Source organism: Ovis canadensis, chromosome 17 (genome assembly GCF_042477335.2).
Source record: "Ovis canadensis isolate MfBH-ARS-UI-01 breed Bighorn chromosome 17, ARS-UI_OviCan_v2, whole genome shotgun sequence".
Lineage (NCBI taxonomy): Eukaryota > Metazoa > Chordata > Mammalia > Artiodactyla > Bovidae > Ovis > Ovis canadensis.
The window spans coordinates 46,254,099-46,275,183 of NC_091261.1; the positions used below are offsets into that span (position 1 = coordinate 46,254,099).

Consider the following 21,085-nt stretch of genomic DNA (forward strand, 5'->3'; position numbering starts at 1 on the left):
TATGCAGATAAATGTACATATACCACTTTTTCTGTTTCAAAGCATAATGTAGGTTCATTGTAAGGCCCTACTGGAATAAATCACTAGAATCTTTAGTTTTTAAAATCAGTTGTCATATTTTTTCTATTTTTGTGACACAGGATGACAGTGATGTAGAATGGAAGTTTGCTCGCTCGAAACTTTGGTTATCTTACTTTGATGATGGGAAAACATTACCTCCACCCTTCAGTCTGGTTCCTAGTCCAAAGTCATTTGTTTATTTCATCATGCGGATCATTAACTTTTCCAAATGCAGAAGGAGAAGACTACAGAAGGATATAGAAATGGGAATTGGTAACTCAAAGTCCAGGGTAGGTATCAAAAGCTTACTGAGACCTGAAGATAAATGCTCCTTGTCTTTTGATGTTTGTCTGGTGCATGAACTTAGAAGATGTTGAAAGTAACTGTCCATTCCATAGTCCTTCATAGACTAATACTTAAAATATTCATAACGTTCCAAGAAGTCACTTAGTCTATGCTCTGTTTTCAGTCAGAGTTTCATGTAAACTACCAAAATAAAAACAAACAAAAAACTTCTTTAACTTGTTAAAAGTTACTGTCAGAAAATATTTGTTTCTGTGTGTTTTCCATGCTTCTCAACTGTTATTCTAAGTTACATATTTCTAGTCTTAAATTTTTCTGTTGGTTGTATATATAGTTCACCACCACCATATTCTTCTTATTTGTAGAAATCCATTATTGAGCTAAATAATCTTTTTTTCCTTTAATATCATAAAGTTGATGCAGGCTTAGAACACCCTCATGTATTAACCATTAAAACTCCCTTTTATAAATAATCAAGAATGGCTTGTATTTGAGTTGTCCTGGTTGAGTCATACTTTAATTTTAACAAAGATGAGTTTCACACTAGCACTTTATTATCATGAACTTTATTTTCAGAGATAGAATTGGCATAGGAGACAGAAGGATATGGGCAGAACCTCAAATAATAGGTGGTGAAACAGATAAGACCAAATGTATGGGGTTACAGAACAATTTCGCCTGAAAGTTGTGAAAATGGTCTGTAGCTATAATAGCCTGGGAGCCCTCAAGATAGCAGTGTTACCTCCATAAAGTGTATATATATTTTTTCAGTTGATGCTGAGGGTAAAGATGGGATTAGCACAATTTAATGTCTTACTTTTTAAAAGCGATGTGCATTTCCGAGGTTTGTAATACCCTTCATCTTACTCTTTAAGAATGTAGCCTTTTAAACCCTCTTTGTTTGACCTGAATATGGGCTCTTAAGGATATTAAGTTGCATGACAGTGATTGGCTGTGACTTCAAATAATACCTCGTTATATACAGTGAAAAGCAGCATAATGTAAGGAAGAGAGCCTTGGCATTAGACCTGGGTTTGAATTCTGGCTTATTAGAAAGTAACATGGACAACTCATTTCATCACTCTGAACCGTAATAGTCTCACCTGAAAGAGAAAACTTCATAGCATTACTGTGACGATGCTATGAGATGTACAGAATTTCATCCTCAACAAATATCAGTGCCCTTCCTCATTCACAGTTTACAAAGTGCTTTGCCGTACATTTGAACCTCATGCAACGCTGTAAGGTAGGTATTATTATTACTCCCATTTTATAGATAAGACAGCTGAAGTCATTATAACTCACTCATGCAAGGTCACAGGGGCTTGCCAGTGTAGGGCAGTTGTGCAGTTCCTGTTTTCCAGCATCAAAGTCTAGCTCTTTCTGCTGGACCTGGCTACCTCCTGCTCAGAAGCTGAGGCTCTGGCTTGGTTTCTGCCCTTCTTCCTCCCCACAGGCCACGCCTTTGGCTGCAGCTTAGCTGGTCTCTTAAAGGAGTTGGGCTCTAATTGCCATCCTGGGTGACTCTTGCTACTGCTGAAATGGATTTTGTTACTCTGGGGATTTGACTGTTATTCTCTGAGGCTTTATTATTTGAAAAGGAAGTTGTTCAAGCATGGGAACTCAGCTCTAGCATGTCACACCTTCAAGTTTTCTTTCTGTAGGCAACTGATTTCACTAACTTCTGACTTTCACTGACTTCATTCCTCATATTGTCATAATGCAGAAGGGGAGAAACACGAAGAGGCTGAAGAGAGCACATTCAGATGGCATGTGGCCACCTAGACCCCTGTTTGTTTGTTTGCTTTAAAGCAGCTTGCTTGCAGGGATGTGAGGGGAACAGGTGATATTCTCTGTTCAGAGTGTCCTCTCCTGCCTGCATGGTACCACTGGCAGGAAGAATAGCTTTCCTCAGGGCAGTTGCTGGAGACAGAAGGAAGGTTGAGCACAGATTTCTCAGGAGCCATGCTGCTTAGCCTCCCCATTTCCCCATAGCGGGTTAAAAACTGCCATTTTGATTATATTTTTTAAGTTGTACATGGAGCTGCCTTTATCTCTTTAATCTTATTAATCATCATAGATAATCTCTGTGTCCTGAGTTTAGTTAAAAAAAAAATTGGAGAAATTATGTTTCTGTTTTTCTTTTTTAGAAGACAGGGAAGAGACTCAAGAAATCAATCTTTTATAGCTAACCGCAGTCAACAATCAGAGACTGACCTCTAGTGGCAAAATAGGAGAATTAATACCAGGGAAGCTCTACGTGTCAACAGAGACTGCCCTCTAGTGGCAAAGTAGGAGAATTAACACCAGGGAAGCCCTGCTAGTCGACAGACTGACCTTTAGCGGCAAAATAGAATTAACTTTGTTCCCCGAAGTTTTTTTCCTGCCACTATTGAAAAGAGGACAAAATCAAGAGAATCATTGCCTATTAGTGCCATTTCCTACCCTTCTAGTATCCCGCCTCTTCCTGAGTGAGTACGTATTTTTGGATAAAGGGACCTGCCTTTGAATCACACCTTATAGGTAGTAGCATATCTGCAAATAAAATGCAGGCCCTGTTCACGTACATGAAGGGTAGACAGTAAGGAGCTTCTCTTCTTGCTTGCTGTTTCTACCCACTCAAAAGTTAAACCTTAGAAAGGAAAACCAAATACTTGAGTCCAGTTCTGTTCAAAGTGGTGAAACTGACACAGCCTAAGACCAAGACACTTAGCGAGACATGTTGTTCTGGTCCTGTTTTGCCAGATGATACCATCTGAACATGTAGTGTGTTTCTGTTCAGATGTGGAAGAGGAATCAGGCTCAAGCAGACAGAGTTGGTTCATGTACCTTGTTCCCAAATCCATGAAGGCGTTTTGACAAAGTATACAAGGACCCCAGGAACTATTGTTTAACACCAGCCAACTTAAAAAAAAAAAAGTTTTTTCAAGAAAAAATTTTAAATAATATATTTTTTCAATAGTTTTCTTACAGGACATTCTGCCAGTATTTTGATAAATGTGAGCACGTTATTCACATTAATTTTTGCCTTTGGAAATCAACTCAGCTTCCACAAAATGTCCCTCGGAAATGTTGACTGCAGAAATGTTATCAAGGAGAATAAAGTAGATTGTATTTATGATTTCCAAATAAATGTATTCTAATTTACTAGGTTAATTGTATTTTTTCCTAGTTAAACCTCTTCACTCAGTCTAACTCAAGAGTTTTTGAATCACACAGTTTTAACAGCATTCTCAATCAGCCAACACGTTATCAGGTAAGCATTCACCGACATTTATCTTTATCTGAACATAGTTCCACACATGTCTCTGTGCTGGTTATCTGTGTGTGTGCTTGCATGTACTTGTGTGTGTGTGAATAGTGAGTAGAATTGTGTACACTTCCTATGTACTATGAGGTCAAAATGGAACAGAGAAAATGGTATGCTATTTGGAGAGCACTTTAGAAATCAGAGTCCAAGTTCTTCTTCTTTCTTTTCTTTAGAAGAAGACTACGTTTGTGATATTGAAAGCAAAGTGTTGCCACAATTTTCCAAAGGTCACTTTCATGTACCTTGAGCTGGAGAAAGCAGTGGGAGATTCGGCATATTAGGAAAATAATGTTCTCACAGTGCAAAAACCTGGTAGATTTCTGCACGTAATCTGTTTTTCAAATGGAATCTTAGGCTACACTGTTGCATCAGTACTACTTAACCAAATATTTATTGCACTGTGATATTGAATGTGACATTTCAGCACTGGTTTCTAACTCAGAAGAGGGTATAGTCCTTCTCATCTGGTTGACATTTTGACTACCAAAGCCTTAGATTGCTGCTGAGTACAAGATCACAAGAATGAGGATCAAAGAGTTTATAATAAATGATAATATCAGTTAAAGGGTATGGTCCTCTTCATAAGATTTTCTTGGAAGCGGCATATTCTACAGAATTGCTTAGCACACTGACTGCCAAAGCCTCACTTGGGTAAATGGTGGTGGTTTAGTCGCTAAATTGTCTCTGACTCTTGTGACACTATGGACTGTAGCCCGCCAGGTTCCTCTGTCGGTGGGATTCTCCAGGCAAAAACACTGAAGTGAGTTGCCATTTCCTTCTCCAGGGGATCTTCCCCACCCAGGAATTGAACCTGGGTCTCCTGCATTGCAGGCAGATTTTACTGACTGAGCTATGAGGGAAGCCTTTTGTAATGTTACAATATATTCCATTATATGGATGTATTTAATTTATCAGCCTTCTATTGATAGAAATGTTTGCTCTCTTTGTATCATATTGCCAGTATTTGCTCTAATTCTATCAGTAGAAGACTGATAAATACATCACTTAATGGAATATAATGTAACCATTACAAGCAATACTGTAGTAAGTAACCTCCCCAGTTTTTTTTGTGTGTGTCTTTTTACTACACACACACACACACACATACACACACACACACACACACACACACACACACATATATATTTTTTTCCCCCCCAGATTTTGAAAATTATGTGTGGTCAACTTTACAAAATTTTTATGGCTTCAGATTTTGTGTCCTGTTTCAAATGCTCTGCTCCCATATGGGGATATTTTTACCTACATTTTCCTTGGTACTCTCCTGTTTCAGTTTTTAAATCATAACATTTAACCTGTGTAGAATACATTTTTATGCAGTGTGTGGGTGGGGACCCCGATATATTTTTTTCCCAGATGATCATACAGCTGGGTGTGTTGAATAATCTATATTTTCTATTGATTTGAAATATCACTTTAATAATTTACTAAATTCCTTTGTATACTTAGATTTATTTCTCAGACTTCAGTATTCTATAGGACCACATTGTTTTAATTATTATAGTTTAAAACAGAATAAAACAGAATATAGAGAAACACATACATATATCCTTACTTTAAGATTTTTATTTTACATAATTTTCCTGATTATTCTTATTTTTCTATTTAAACTTTAGAGTCAGATTGTCTAGTTTGCAAAATATTCATCGATATTTTTATTGGGATGGTGTTCACTTAGGAAGAATTGACTCCTTTATAATGTTGTGTCTTACTTTTTAAGAATATTTTTACCTTTCCATTTGTTCAGATTTTCATTCCTGTGCCCAGTATCATTTTAAAGTACTCCTCAGAGTGTTATATTAATTACGATTCAGTTCAGTCAGTTCAGTCGCTCAGTCTGTCCGACTGTTTGCAACCCCATGAATTGCAGCACACCAGGCCTCCCTGTCCATCACCAACTCCCAGAGTTCACTCAGATTCACGTCCGTCGAGTCAGTGATGCCATCCAGCCATCTCATCCTCTGTCATCCCCTTCTTCTGCCCCCAATCCCTCCCAGCATCAAAGTCTTTTCCAATGAGTCAACTCTTCGCATGAGGTGGCCAAAGTACTGGAGTTTCAGCTTTAGCATCATTCCTTCCAAAGAAATCCCAGGGTTGATTTCCTTCAGAATGGACTGGTTGGATCTCCTTGCAGTCCAAGAGACTCTCAAGAGTCTTCTCCAACACCACAGTTCAAAAGCATCAATTCTTCAGCGCTCAGCCTTCTTCACAGTCCAACTCTCACATCCATACGTGACTGCTGGAAAAAACATAGCCTTGACTAGATGGACCTTAGTCGGAAAGTAATGTCTCTGCTTTGGAATATACTATCTAGGTTGGTCATAACTTTTCTTCCAAGGAGTGAGCGTCTTTTAATTTCATGGCTGCAGTCACCATCTGCAGTGATTTTGGAGCCCCCCAAAATAAAGTCTGACACTGTTTCCACTGTTTCCCCATCTATTTCCCATGGAGTGATGGGACCGGATGCCATGATCTTCGTTTTCTGAATGTTGAGCTTTAAGCCAACTTTTTCACTCTCCTCTTTCACTTTCATCAAGAGGCTTTTTAGCTCCTCTTCACTTTCTGCCATAAGTGTGGTGTCATCTGCATACCTGAGGTTATTGATATTTCTCCCGGCAATCTTGATTCCAGCTTGTGTTTCTTCCAGTCCAGCGTTTCTCATGATGTACTCTGCATGTAAGTTAAATAAGCAGGGTGACAATATACAGCCTTGATGTACTCCTTTTCCTATTTGGAACCAGTCTGTTGTTCCATGTCCAGTTCTAACTGTTGCTTCCTGACCTGCATACAGATTTCTCAAGAGGCAGGTTAGGTGGTCTGGTATTGCCATCTCTTTCAGAATTTTCCGCAGTTGATTGTGATCCACACAGTCAAAGGCTTTGGCATAGTCGATAAAGCAGACATAGATGTTTTCCTGGAACTCTCTTGCTTTTTCCACGATCCAGTGGATGTTGGCAATTTGATCTCTGGTTCCTCTGCCTTTTCGAAAACCAGCTTGAACATCAGGAAGTTCACGGTTCACGTATTGCTGAAGCCTATTTTGAGTATTACTTTGCTAGCATGTGAGATGAGTGCAATTTTAGCTGGTGCAAATCACAGAAAACCACCAAATACCGACCACTGCATAAGCTAAAAGAACATAGAAATGTGTTTCCCTCTTCTATTCAAGAACTCCGGAGGTGGCCCTTCCAGGGCTGCTATCTGTCTGCCACTGTCACAGACCCAGGCTGTTTCTGTCATGTTACCCTGTCATGATTGGCTTTCAGTTGAACATGATCTGTGGTCCAAGAAAGCTACCAGAGCTCTGACTATTATTTCTGCATTTCAAAATATAGTCAGACAATGATAGAGAAGAAAGATGCCTCGATCCTCTAAGGAGATTCAGTAAAGTTACTCAAACAACATATCTGCAGTAGAAGCTGGGAAATGAGTCTTAATTCCTAGTCTCCATGTACTGAGCTAAAAATCAAGGGAAGAGAATTGGCAGTCTCTGCTGAAATGAATTATATTATTTGTCTTGGTGCTGTGCACATACCTGTATCTGTTTGCTTGGTTTATAAATTTCAAGGTAAAATATGAAAAAAATCAGTGTGTTTATCTTTCACCATTTCCCCCCTCCTCCTCCCAGCTTTTGCTACTTAAATATTAGAATTGCACGGGTAGGGCATAAAATCTTTCCTCTCCCCATTAGATTCAGTAGTTGGGGCCTGTGAATTAAACTGACAAAAGGCAGGTTTACAGGAGAAAAAAAGATAGTTTTATTTATGTGTTCAAAATGCCAACACATGGGAGAACTCAGTTTTGAATAACTCAAAGGGGTAGTTAGAATTTGGGACTTAGATACCATCCTAAAAGGGGCAATGAATTTGTGGAGAGGTGACGAGACGAAGAGAGATTTGTGCTCCCAGGGGTGGTAAATTATGGGAAGGTAAATATGTGGGGAGATTAACGGAAGAGTGAGGTTTGTGTTTGTGCAGACCCATCTCTGAGCTACCTGTCTGTTGCTAGTGATGATGGTTGTTCTCTTCCTCTTGGTATGGGAAAGAGGCGGGATGGGGAAGACCTTCATGAAGGGAAATTTATGTCCTGCTCTTTGGCAGCCCACTCCAGTATTCTTGCCTGGAGAATCCCAGGGACAGAGGAGCCTGGTGGGCTGCTGTCTATGGGGTCGCACAGAATCGGACACGACTGAATCGACTTAGCAGCAGCAGCAGCTTGAGCAGATGGGAGGAAGGCAGAGAGCTCTTTCTGTGTTTTTGCTTCTTAATTGCCTTCAGCTCAAAAAGTTCTTATGTTCCAGTGATATACCTGGAGGGGGGAGGTGGATATTTTCTGATCCTTTCCACTACCTTGTAGGATTGTAATCCCCATTTGCCTAAGTTTTAGTCCTTTAGTTAAACAGAGTCAGTACTCCCCAGTTGTCTTTTAGCCTTAATTTTCCGTTCATCTCTTTGTCAGGTCATTTGTCTTCCACCAGTTTCTTCAAAAAGAACTCATGGGAACTATGTTCTCCGAGTTATTTCATGTCCTAAACTATTTTCTACTTTCTGTATATTCGTATTGACCAGCTGTGAAGTTCTTTGATAATGACTTTATTTTCTCTATGTATTTATCTACGTTGCTCTGCTGCTCTGAGAATGGAATGTTGGTATGGAAAATCTGAAGGCAACCTGATGGTTTTTCTCATATGCTTCTTCCTTTGACCTGAGATTTTGATATGAATGCCCACATTTTCTTTACCTTTTAAATCCAACAACTTGATTGTTCCGTAGATTGGATCTGTATGCATTTTTTCTGGCATGGAGTATGTCTTTTTAGTCTGTACATTCAAGTACATGCCTTTTATTTCTAAATAATTTCCTTGAACTATATTTTGAAATATTTTTTACATTCCATTATTTGAGTCTCTTCAAAGAGACCAATCAGAAGCCTGCAGCATCTCTTTTCCTCTATGCCTTTTGAAATTTTTTTTATCCATTTCTCCCTTTGGCTCCTTTTTTCTCATCCTGTCTTTTATTCCTGTCTATCTTCATATGCACTGCTTCAAATATGTCTTTTATTTCTGTGATGATTTTAATGTTTTCTTCCTCTTCTTCCTGAGATTTTCAAACTTAAAAATATCATTTCCTCCTTTGGCTGACTGTATTTTCCTTGTGCTCTTGGTTCAAGACAGGATCAGCTCCTAGTTTTAAAAGATTATATGTTAGTAAGGACATTATATGTTTTCATCTCTTCTTTCACACTTTCTAGTGTGTGTTCTTTATTTGCTGTTTGTTTTATCCTTTTTCTTGGACTGTCTTAGTACAGAGATTCTGTAGATTTCTTACTATTACTCAGTCTTGAATGAAGTAAGTTCCTCCCAGACCAACTGCTTTCAGGAAGTTGGAGTGGGGTCAGAGAATTCCAGGACCCCATCCCAAGCTAATAGGCATTTGCCTTTAGGTACAGGATCGTGTGGGGCTTCCCAGGTGGTGCTGATGGTGAAGAACCCACCTGCCAATGCAGGTAGACATAAGAGACGCGGGTTTGATCCCTGGGTCAGGAGGATCCTCTGGAGAAGAGCATGGCAACCCACTCCATTATTCTTGCCTGGTGAATCCCATGAACAGAGGAGCCTGATGGGCTTACAGTTCATGTGGTTGCAAAGAGTCAGATGCAACTTAGCACACATGGACACACACGGTTGTGTATGTGAGTTCAATTTATTCTTTATTTTCCCTTGTCGAGAATAGCACTGAATGATTGTTCACATGGCAGACTCTCCACCTCACTGACAAAGTACTTCTAGCAAATACAACTTTTCTTTACAGTTTTCCTTTTAGCCCTATATTCTAAGCTTCTGGAAGACTTGGTATCAAAGGTCAGGGGAAGTCTTCAGCCACGAATGTCTGCTCTTGGCATGCCTCCACATCCCCATTTGACCTTTACATAACCTTTCTAAAAAAAAATGGGTTCCTCTGAGTCTCATTAATGAAGGAGTTAGTGTTTCTGTTTCCTGTTTTGCTTATAGCTTTTGAGTGATTATAAGTGGAGAAATGTCTGAGTTTATTGTCACATTGAAAATTGCTGTGCTTTTATGGGAAATGATTCTTGCTAAATCCCTGGAGACTCCAGAATCCTGTACCTTTTGTATTTTCTACGGAGGTGAATTCCCTCTGCCTGTGGTATAATCTTCTGTAGCTCCCCAAAAGTGATAGTAGAAAAAAGAGAAACTAAGGGAAGAGATCTCACTTAGCTATATACATACCAAGCTTCATATAAATGTCTTGACTATATTTAGAATAAAGTCTACCTGTTAAGAACTCCTTGAGTGATAATAACTAGTGTATTTGTTTCACCAGGAATTTTTGTTTCATGTAGTGTGATTATACGACTCACCTTAAGGAAATTCCAGATCTTAATCTGCTAAATGGGGAGTTTTCCTTCAAAAGGGTGACTTTTAGAATACACTAATTCTAGTCATATTGTTCAAGGCTGAGTGCCAAACAATTGATGCTTTTGAACTGTGGTGTTGGAGAAGACTCTTGAGAGTCCCTTGGACTGCAAGGAGATCCAACCAGTCCATTCTAAAGGAGATCAGTCCTGGGATTTCTTTGGAAGGAATGATGCTAAAGCTGAAACTCCAGTACTTTGGCCACCTCATGCGAAGAGTTGACTCATTGGAAAAGACTCTGATGCTGGGAGGGATTGGGGGCAGGAGGAGAAGGGGACAACCGAGGATGAGATGGCTGGATGGCATCACCAACTCGATGGACTTGGGTTTGGGTGAACTCTGGGAGTTGGTGAGGGACAGGGAGGCCTGGCGTGCTGTGATTCATGGGGTCTCAAAGAGTCGGACACGACTGAGTGACTGAACTGAACTGAATTCTAGTCATTCTATCACAGATTAGAATATTTTTGAAATACCTCTAAAATTTATTTTTATAATTAGTTTATAAGATACACAGAAATGCTTTGTTACTTTCTCATTACGGAACTCAGCTAATCGCACCGTATTAACAAAGCTCAGTGCCATCTGACTTCACATTTTTTAAAAAATAGTCACAGCCAGATAAGAATCCGCCTGCCAATGAAGGGGACGTGGGTTCAACCCCAGGTCCGGGAAGATTCCATGGAGCAGCTTAGCCTGTGTGCCACAACTTCTGAGACCCATGCCCCTAAGGCCGTGCTTCATAACGAGAAGCCACTGCAATGAGAAGCCCACTCACCAGAAGGAGAGAAAGCCTGCAGGCAGCAGCAAAGACAGTGTAACCAAGAATAAACAAATAAAAATAGTCACAGCCACCCTCAAAAAAACATGTGACCATCACCAGTCAGGTCATCACCTTACATGTTTTACATTCGAATGAATGTTTCTTCTCCAAGACAATTACTACAAAAACGCATTCACATTCAGATGTGTCTCAAGGGGCAGCAAAGGAAATGTTTAAAAATGCCCTGATCAAGGACAGTATTATTTATATTAACATTAATTATTAATAGCCTGCTGGAATTTTTTATGTATATAAAGCAATTTTTTGTGAAACTGGGAATGATTTTTCTGGAGAGCATAGAGACTTGGAGGGCTTGTTGTTGTTCAGTCACTAAGTCATGTCCAACTCCTTGTGACCCCCATGGACTGCGCCACACCAGGCTTCCCTGTCCTTCACCATCTCCTTGAGCTTGCTCAAACTCATGTCCAGTGAGTCAGTGGTACCATCCAACCATCTCATCCTCTGTTGCCCCCCTCTCCTCCTGCCTTCAATCTTTCCTAGCGTCAGGGTCTTTTCCAATGAGTTGGCTCTTCACATCAGGTGGCCCAAGTATTGGAGCTTTAGCTTCAGCTCCAGCTCCAGAACATAAAGATTTAGAGAGAGAGCTATAATTAAATTCTTCTCATGAATACCTGTGCTATTCAAGTTAAAAGTACTTAGCTATTCTAATTTGACTTTGAGAAATGGGAGTATATTTTAAGACTCTGCCGCAAGAGCTGGGCTGTAGGCTCTTGTGACTTCTCTCCACTCTCTTCTGTGGCAGTTCTGCTTTCCCAGCCCTCTTTGGCTTGGGAACAGCCTTGGCCCAGAGAGTGTTAGGCTGTTTTTACTCTGCATGCTTGTCTACGGTCTGATCCATGAGGGCTTGATTTTTACTGGAAGCACATGGCACAAAGGGGCACTCATTTTAAGCTTCATGGCACATTCAAGATATCCTCTGTTATGCATGGTCCTAAGTTTTAAGACTATAGAGATATATGAACCATGGCTTCAGCGATCTCTCCACTGGAATGGAAGGGCAGCACAGAGATGGAGAGGAAGGGAAGGAAAGAAAAAAGTAGATGGACCTTCACACAGCCCTGGGATATGGCCACATGGTATAGGTGAGACATAAATAAAATGGTATGGGGACCCAGGGAAATGCAGAGGAAGTGACAGTTGATTAAGTAGAAGAAGACGCAGATCTGCTCTCCGTTTCTCCAAAGAACAAAACTTGGACCAGTAGTTAAGAAAGTACAGTGAAGCAGATTTTTGGCTCAATACAAAGGAATTTTTTAACAGCTACAGTTGTCCCAAAATAGACTAAACCAGCTGTCTGGAAAAAGTAGCAGGGTCTGAATCACAGACGCTGTGATTTATTCAGAGGCTGCACAATGGTATGTCAGGGTATGTCACAATAAGTGGTATGACAAATGAAAAACACATGATTTACAAGGTCCTTTCCCTCCCCCTTCCCTGGTGGCTCAGACGGTAAAGCGTCTGCCTACAATGTGGGAGACCCGGGTTCGATCCCTGGGTCGGGAAGATCCTCTGGAGAAGGAAATGGCAACCCACTCCAGTACTCTTGCCTGGAAAATCCCATGGACAGAGGAACCTGGTAGGCGACAGTCTATGGGGTCGCAAAGAGTTGAACACAACTGAGTGACTTCACTTCACTTCCCTCCCCTAAATGCTGCTCTCTACTTCCAGGTTCTTTGTGTTTGTCCAAACCTGTCTTGTTACTTTATATTCATACTTTATACATGTATGGATCTATGCATACAGACACATGCATGGATGTCAATCAGTTTTGGCTGATACCAATCAATTTTGGCTTCTCTCTAGGAGTAAATGAGAAGATGAACGTAAAGATGTCTGATAGAGTACTTAACAATTGTTAGTTGACTTTTTAAATATTTATTTGGCTGCATCAGGTCTTAGTTTCAGCATATGGGATCTTTCGTTGTGGCACACAGACTCTCTAGTTGTGGCACACAGGCTCAGTAGTTGCGGCACGTGGACTCAGTTGCTCCAAGGTGTGTGGGATCTTAGTTCCCCAACCAGGGATCAGACCCATGTCCCAGTATTGGAAGGTGAATTCCAAACCACAGGAGCACCAGGAAAGTCCCACCAATTGTAATTGAACTTGAATTAGTAAAAAAATAAGCAAATAAAAGGAAAAGCTTTGATGCCTTTTGGAAAGGCAAGGCATAGCAAATATCCAACCATCCAAATCTCATTCCTTCTTCCAGTCTTAATGGAGGTCTGAGAAATGAACTTAAATTTGTTTGCAGGAGATAATGTTTGAGGTAACTACCACCAAACTTTCCATACCCTGGACAGAGAATATCCATGGTCCACTGAATAAAGTTACAATGTCTCCCTTAAAGAGTGACTCACAGCCTCATACAGCGATATATGGGTAATTCCAGGAGGCCTGTGGAATATGGAAGTTAATTTATAGACTTCCCTTGCATTAGTTAGCAATTTAACCAAAAGGGAAAGAAGATGATTCAGTTAATGACCAATTTAATTTTTGATACTAGCTTTGATTAAAGGCTCCATTGGAAATCTAGTAGAGATAATATTTTAAATGATACTTTTACATATTGCTCAGAAGTTTCATGATCCTTGCCTGCAGTCCCAGCATTATTTATTGGTTAATAAAGACTTTGTAAAAGAAGCATAAATGCTAATAAGGAATAATAGTTATATTAATTGAGCACCTTCTATGTAATTTACTTTTATTGCCTTTTATAAGATATTCTAACATTTCCACTACACAGATTGTCACCAAGATTCCGTAGCTTGTAAATAATTCAAACACATTCAAGTCCAGGCAAGTTGGTAGGTTTGGAACTGGTCTAGAGATTCTCTGAGGGGAGGTAGCTGGCTCCAACTGCAGGTGGCAACATGGTCTTAGACCGTGGGGTACTTATCATCCTTTGTCATCAGTTTTGGGTTTATCAGCAATTCTAGAACAACAGGAAAAATCCCATTTGACATAAGATGACATGTTATCTGGTATCCTTCCTTGTATGAAAATTATAAACTGTCTTGATATGGTTAGATTTATCAACCTTTTCCTTATGGCTTATCTTTTTAACTTCCCTGTAAGGATGATCTATTGTCCCAGAGCTATTTGCTGAGTAGTCTTTTCTTTCCCACTGATTTGTATTACTGCCTTTGAAGCTGCTTTGAACTGATAAACATTTGTTTTTTCTTTTTATAAGTCTATGCCTACATTGTCCCCTAAACTGAATCACATCCCTGATACGTTGAGGCATCATAGTGAATTCTGGTGAAGTTTCATTGGAGCAGTGATTATGTTCCCTGTTGCAGCTGCAGTGTCTAGTATGGCACCAAACACAGTTCAGTTCATTTGCACAGTCATGTCCAACTCTTTGCAACCCCATGGAATGCAGCATGCCAGGCTTCCCTGGCCATCACAAACTCCTGGAGCTTAATCAAACTCACCTCCATTGAGTCAGTGATGCCATCCAACCATCTCATCCTCTGTTGTCCCCTTCTCCTGCCTTCAGTCTTTCCCAACATCAGGGTCTTTTCAAATGAGCCAGTTCTTTGCATCAGGTGGCCAAAATATTGTAGTTTCAGCTTCAACATCAATCCTTCCAATGAATATTCAGGACTGACCTCCTTTAGAATGGACTGATTGGGTCTCCTTACAGTCCAAGGGACTCTCAAGAATCTTCTCCAACACCACAGTTCAAAAGCATCAATTCTTCGGCACTCAGCTTTCTTTATAGTCCAACTCTCACATCTGTACATGACTACTGTAAAAACTGTATCTTCGATTAGATGGACCTTTGTTGGCAAAGTAATGTCTCTGTTTATTAATATGCTGTCTAGGTAGGTCATAGCTTTTCTTCCAAGGAGCAAGTGTCTTTTCATTTCATGGCTGCAGTCACAATCTGCAGCAGTTTTGGAGCCCCCCAAAATAAAGTCTGTCACTGTTTTCATTGTTTCCCCATCTATTTGCCATGAAGTGATGGGACCGGATGCCTTGATCTTAGTTTTCTGAATGTTGAGTTTAAGCCAACTTTTTCACTCTCCTCTTTCACTTTCATCAAGAGACTTTTTAGTGCTTCTTCACTTTCTGCCATAAGGATGGGGTCATCTGTGTACCTGAGGTTATTGATACTTTTCCTGGCAATCTTGATTTCAGCTTGTGCTCCATCCAGCCTGGCATTTTGCATGATATATCCTGCATATAAGTTAAATAAGTAGGGTGACAACATACAGCCTTGACGTACTCCTTTCCCAATTTGGAACCAGTCTCTTGTTCCATGTCCAGTTCTCATTGTTTCTTCTTGACCTGAGTACAGATTTCTCAGGAGGCAGGTCAGGTGGTCTGGTATTCCCATTTCTTTAAGAATTTTCTACAGTTTTTTGTGATACACAGTGAAAGGCTTTGGCATAGTCAATAAAGCAGAAGTAGATGTTTTTTCTGTAACTCTCTTGCTTTTTTGATGATGCAATGGATGTTGGCAATTTAATCTCTGATTCCTCTGCCTTTTCTAAATCCTGCTTGAAATCTGGAAGTTCATGGTTCACGTACTGTTGAAGCCTGGCTTGGAAAATTTTGAGCATTACTTTGCTAGTGTGTGAGGTGAGTGCAGTTGTGCAGTAGTTTGGACATTCTTTGGCATTGCCTTTCTTTGGGATTGGAATGAAAACTGACATTTTGCAGTCCTGTGGCCACTGCTGAGTTTTCCAAATTTGCTGGCATATTGAGTGCAACAGTTTCACAGCATCATCTTTTAGGATTTGAAATGTCTCAACTGGAATTCCATCATCTCCACTAGCTTTGTTTGTAGTGATGAACAAAGGCCCAATTGACTTCATACTCCAGGATGAGCTGTCTGGCTCTCGGTGAGTGTGATCACACCATCGTAGTTATGTGGTCATGATGATCTTTTTTGTATAGTTCTTCTGTGTATTCTTGCCACCTGGTACCTGGCACAGAGCTAAATATTTGGTGAGTGAATGAATGAGTCCTGGCTGAGATCCACCCAGCCGTGAGTCTGTCCTGAGGTTCCGATTCCACACAACTCAACTCATTTTATGTATATTTTATGACTGATGAAATGGGCTTTTCCTTCTTGATAGCGTGGATTCCTTCTCAGTTTGAGACAGACATTTTGAATTATCCGGCATGTCTCCTTTTAACATGACCTTGGCATCTAGTGGGCACATCAGTTTATGATTTTTACTGTCTTAAAACTGAGGTATATTTGCCACCCTCACTATATCTGCATTTCAGTTCAGACATTTTTCCTTTATTACCTTTTTAATGTGATTTATGAGATATGCACAAGAACGTGTGCAACACAGAGTCAGTTATGACGTATAACTATACATTTACCTAGGAAGCCACCACCTCCCAGAGAGAGAGAACCGAATCGGCTCGGCTGCTCCTCCCGAGGCCACACCCTTGCCTCTACCTAAGGTGTAATCAGTATCCTGAAATTTGGGTTTCTCACCCTCTTGCTTTGGTTTTCTTTTCAAATATAGGCTTACTGCATATATGTTGTTTAGTTGCTAAGTTGTGTCTGATTCTTTGCGACCCCATGGACTGTAGCCCGCCAGGCTCCTCTGTCCATGGGATTTTCCAGGTAAGAATACTGGAGTCAGTTGCCATTTCCTTCTCCAGGGGAATCTTCGTGACCCAGTGATCGAACTCGAGTCTCTGCATTAGCAGGTGGATTCTTTAACTCTTTGCCACTGAGCCGCCAGGGAAGCCCTATTATGTGAAAAATGCGTTATGTGGATTTGTTATTGAGTAAACTTTATGAGAATAATTTCATACTTAATGAAGTCTGTAACTTAAATTTTGTATTCAGCATTTATGCTTCTAAGATTCATCTGTACTGTTGTGTGTGGCTCTGGTTCATTAATCTCACTAACTAATTTCATTGGTGAGCACAATGGCATTACATTGTGTAATATACCATGATTTGTCTATTGGGTATTTGTTTGGATTGTTTCCAGGTTTCTGTGTCTCAGATAAGGTTTCTATAAACCTTGTCTATGTCTGTCTCTTGGTCCACATGTGCAGAGTTTCTCTAGGCCCTGTACCAAGAAGTGGACTTTCTGGGTAAAAGGATATGCAAGTGTTCAGTTTTTAAAGATAATAACAAATCGGTAGGGGATTAAGAGGTACAAACTATCATGTATAAAATAAGCTGCCAAGATATGTTGTATGGCACAGGGAAAGAGAACCATTTTTTAATAACCAATATTAAATCACTTTATTGTACACCTGAAGCTAGTAGCATATTGTACATCAACTGTATTTCAAAAAAAAGAATGCTGAATTTTTTTTCAAAATGACCTACTTATACTCATACCAGTAAAGTACAAAAGTTCCATTGATCCACATCCTTTCCAACACTTGGCATTGTAAGATCTATTAATTTTTCCCTTTTTAGATATAAAATTGTATCATGTTTTTCCTTTTTCTGGCTTTATTGAGATATAATTGACATACAGCACTGTATAAGGTTAAGGTATGCAGCATAATGATTTGGCTTATGTACATAATCAAATGATTATCATAGTAAGTTCAGTGAACATCCACGATCTCAGATAGATATAAAATTAAAGAAATAGAAAAAAAGTGTCTTTTCTTGGGATGAGAACTCTTCAGATTTACTCCCTTACCAACTTTCATATATAATGTACTGCAGCATTAATTATTGTGATGTGCATACATACCTAGTACTTACTTACGTTATAACTGGAAGTTTGTGCCATTTGACTGCTTCATCCAACTCTCCTTTCCCCCACGCCCCTGTATCTCTTTTAATTGTAATTTGTATTTCCCTAAAGAAGACATTTTGAGATTGTTTTCATGTGCTTGTTGACCATTCACAATTCCATTTCAGTGAAGTGCCTGTTTGTTTTTTGCCCATTTCCCTGTTGGATTATTTGAGTTTTTCTTATTAAAGCTCTTCGTATAACTTGGATCCAAATTCTTTACAGGTTGTAAGTATTATCAATATTTTCTCCCAGTGTGTAGCTTTCTTTCTTTCTGGTATCTTTATAAACTGAAGTTTTCATTGTAATGAAGTTGAGTTTATCAATCTTTTCTACTCCATTAGAATTTTTAATCTTGTTTGGAAACATCCAGTTGTGCACTGAATTTATAAATATGTTCTTCTGTGCTTTCTTTTAAATGATTTAAAAGCTTTGCTTTTCATATTTAAGATGCACATGGGATTCACTTTTGTGTGCTTCTGTGAAGTAGGGCTCCAATTTAATTTTTTCCATATGCATAAGAAATTATCTTGTAAGAGCATTTATTGAATTTGAAATATATTCGCAGTATATATTGCTGTGAAAGGAAAACATAACAATATGTGGTATTTAGAAAACATAATACATATAGTAATTAGTTTATATACAAAATTAAAAAAAGATGTTGGAAAAACATGCACTAAAATAACAACAGTGATTATCTTTGGATGGTGGAATAATTGATGAGTTTTGTTTATTTTTTGTTCTCTTTACTCTCCAAATTCTCTGTATTGAGCATATGTTTATAGATTTTTAAAACAATACGGTAGTGTCTATAGATGATAATATTGTATAGACAAATCATTAGATGAAAGAAAATCATGAATTGAAGTCTTTCAACTCAGCTTTTCTTGTAAAGCTTCTTGCATTCCTGCAGTAGGGTGGCTGGTGGTGAGGGGGTGGAGGTGAAGGGTGGGACAAGGGAGTGTTGTGGATTATGCAGAAAAACTCAGTACAGGTGAAAAGGGATTAAGTTCTGAAATCTGGGTGAGTCTTTCATTAGTACAGTTTCTCTTCCCTGAATTCTTTACTGGTATGTAAAGCTCTTTGGAAAATAAGATTTCAGATTACTTATATGTGTCATTGGTGATATAATTTTTTTTTGGCCCAACAGCAAATAATGAAAAGACTTATAAAGCGATATGTTTTGAAAGCACAAGTAGACAAAGAAAATGATGAAGTTAATGAAGGTAAGCATCTTAAACTTAAAAAACATCGTTTTACAACTAATTTAATGAACAGTGGAAAACTTCATATTGAAGGATACTTTTAAAAATCCAGTCTCGGTTAACTGAGTTCTTCCAGGATTGATAGGAAAATCTTATGTTTCATTTCTAAAGTTCTATCTTTTAAAATAAACAGTTATTTAAAATGTCAGTCAGAGACAATTTGTCACTACAGAGTGCTCTAACTGATTCTTAGAGTGTAAAGTGTATCATCTTGCTGGGAGTTTTTATTCCCTGTAACATGAGTAGTCTGTAGTTTCAGTTCTGTTTCAGTGAGCTGAGTGTTACCATTTTTCCAGTGATGCAGGTAAAATAAGAGTTAGCTCAAACATTTTTGCAGAAAAATTTTCACTTGTTGTCCAGAAAGAAATCTGTAACCCATTTTTGTCATATGGTGTTTCTCTTTTGCTTTTCACTTTTCTTCTTGGCATCTTACTTAAACGTACCTATTTTCCAGGTATATCCTAGGCTTCGCATCTGTCTGGACTATAAAACCTTTCATCAAGTGCTAGGATGTAAGCCAAACCACAGGGCCATGGTTGGAAAGAAATCAGTCAGGGAAAAATAAGTTACCCTAAAAATGGAAACTACAGGGAATTCCCTGGTGGTTCTGTGGTTGGGACTTCTTGCTTCCCTGAAGGGGGCAAGTGTTCCAATCATAGCTGAGGAACTAAGATCCTGCATGCCTTCCAGCACAGCCAAAAATTAAAAAAAAAAAAAAGTAATGAAAGCTACAACTTTCAACACCAATGAGATGCTGTTAGATCTATTTATACTTTTAAGAAAGGGCTAAACTAAACTGTTGATGAACTCTGAAGCCATTACTTGATTAATGCAAGAAATCCCTTGCAAATCTGAGTCAATACCATATGTGTTTGTAGCACAGAAATCTAAGAATGTATGTTTGGGAATCAGCAAAAAATCCAATCATGGTCACCAGAAACAGTCTCAGAGACAGAACTGAAATTGAGTTTTAGTTTAGAAAGCAGAAACCTTATCAGTTGTGCCATAACCTCCCTGAAAACAACAACAACAAAAAAATTAAGTGAAGTGGGGAATTGGAACACCATGACAACTTCAGAAAAAAGCACTCATCTTCTAAGTCCTTTTACACAAAAGAGGAAAATGAATTAATGAGAATTAATGAATTAAAGGGAATTTAGAGTTTTGGGCGAAGTTCTAACTAAAAGAGTGTGTCATATAACGTAACCTCCTTATTTAATAAATATGTTTCCTGTATTGGTAAATATAGCACTTGGTGTGTAGGCTTCCCATAACTCAAAAACAAGGAAGAAGGATATGGTAGTAGGAAGGCAAGAGGAAGCTCACTAGCTTATGGTCCAATTATGATAGTAAATGGTGTGAGAATCCATTTCTTTCACGGAAGACTTTTGGTTTCAAATTTGATCAGTTTATTTCCTCTCTGTTGCCATATGTGAAAGGAAAAGCACCTCCACTTTTTTTTTTTTGCCATGAAAAGAATCAATAAATTTTGTGTGTATTCTTGAAGAAGAGTTAGGATTACTTAAAAAGTTCTGTCTTTTAAATATAATCAAAGAGTATGGATTACACTTTAAAGCATCATAAAGATACCAGGAAATATCATGAAAGGTATATTTTACATGTGATTCTATTATAAAATGCTGTTAAAGTGCCAATGATTTGAAGAATCATTTCTGGGATTCAAGATAAGTTCATGCCCCAAAGGTTACTTTTCAAGGTCAATGACTTATCTACATTTCAGTTCTTTGCAAGAGAATCCAGTTTTTAATTGTAATCTACACATTCTCAAAATATTGCCAAGCTAAATTATGGGGAAAGTTGTGTTTTAATAGCCAGAAGTTTCCTATAGTCTTCTGTGTGTGTAAACCTTGCCAGTGGTATCACATCTAAGCTTCTTAATTTCACCATTGCTTGTACCACACAAACTGTGTCCTTGACTCCATAGTCATTACCATCGGCTTCCCTAAGAAAAACACTTACTCTTTTTCCTTCCTTTCCCTTACTTCAAACTTGACCTCAAATATACTGCTTCCATGTGAGTATTTGCCTAATAAATAGATTGATTCATTTTTAGTAAAGTTTCAATTTAATAGGATTCCATTCGAGCCTAGCAA

The 21,085-nt window shown here is 38.8% G+C and overlaps 1 protein-coding gene across 3 annotated transcripts in view; it reads left to right on the forward strand.

Moving 5' to 3' along the window:
- The window catches only part of TRPC3 (transient receptor potential cation channel subfamily C member 3), a 74,758-nt gene that overhangs the window by 52,373 nt on the left and 1,300 nt on the right, over positions 1–21,085 (forward strand). For all 3 annotated transcript variants that reach the window (XM_069557477.1, XM_069557478.1, XM_069557479.1), the window contains exons 9-11: positions 141–350; positions 3,536–3,619; positions 18,857–18,932. In XM_069557477.1, coding sequence (XP_069413578.1) covers positions 141–350; positions 3,536–3,619; positions 18,857–18,932 — 370 coding nt within the window. The remainder of the gene's footprint in view (positions 1–140; positions 351–3,535; positions 3,620–18,856; positions 18,933–21,085) is intronic.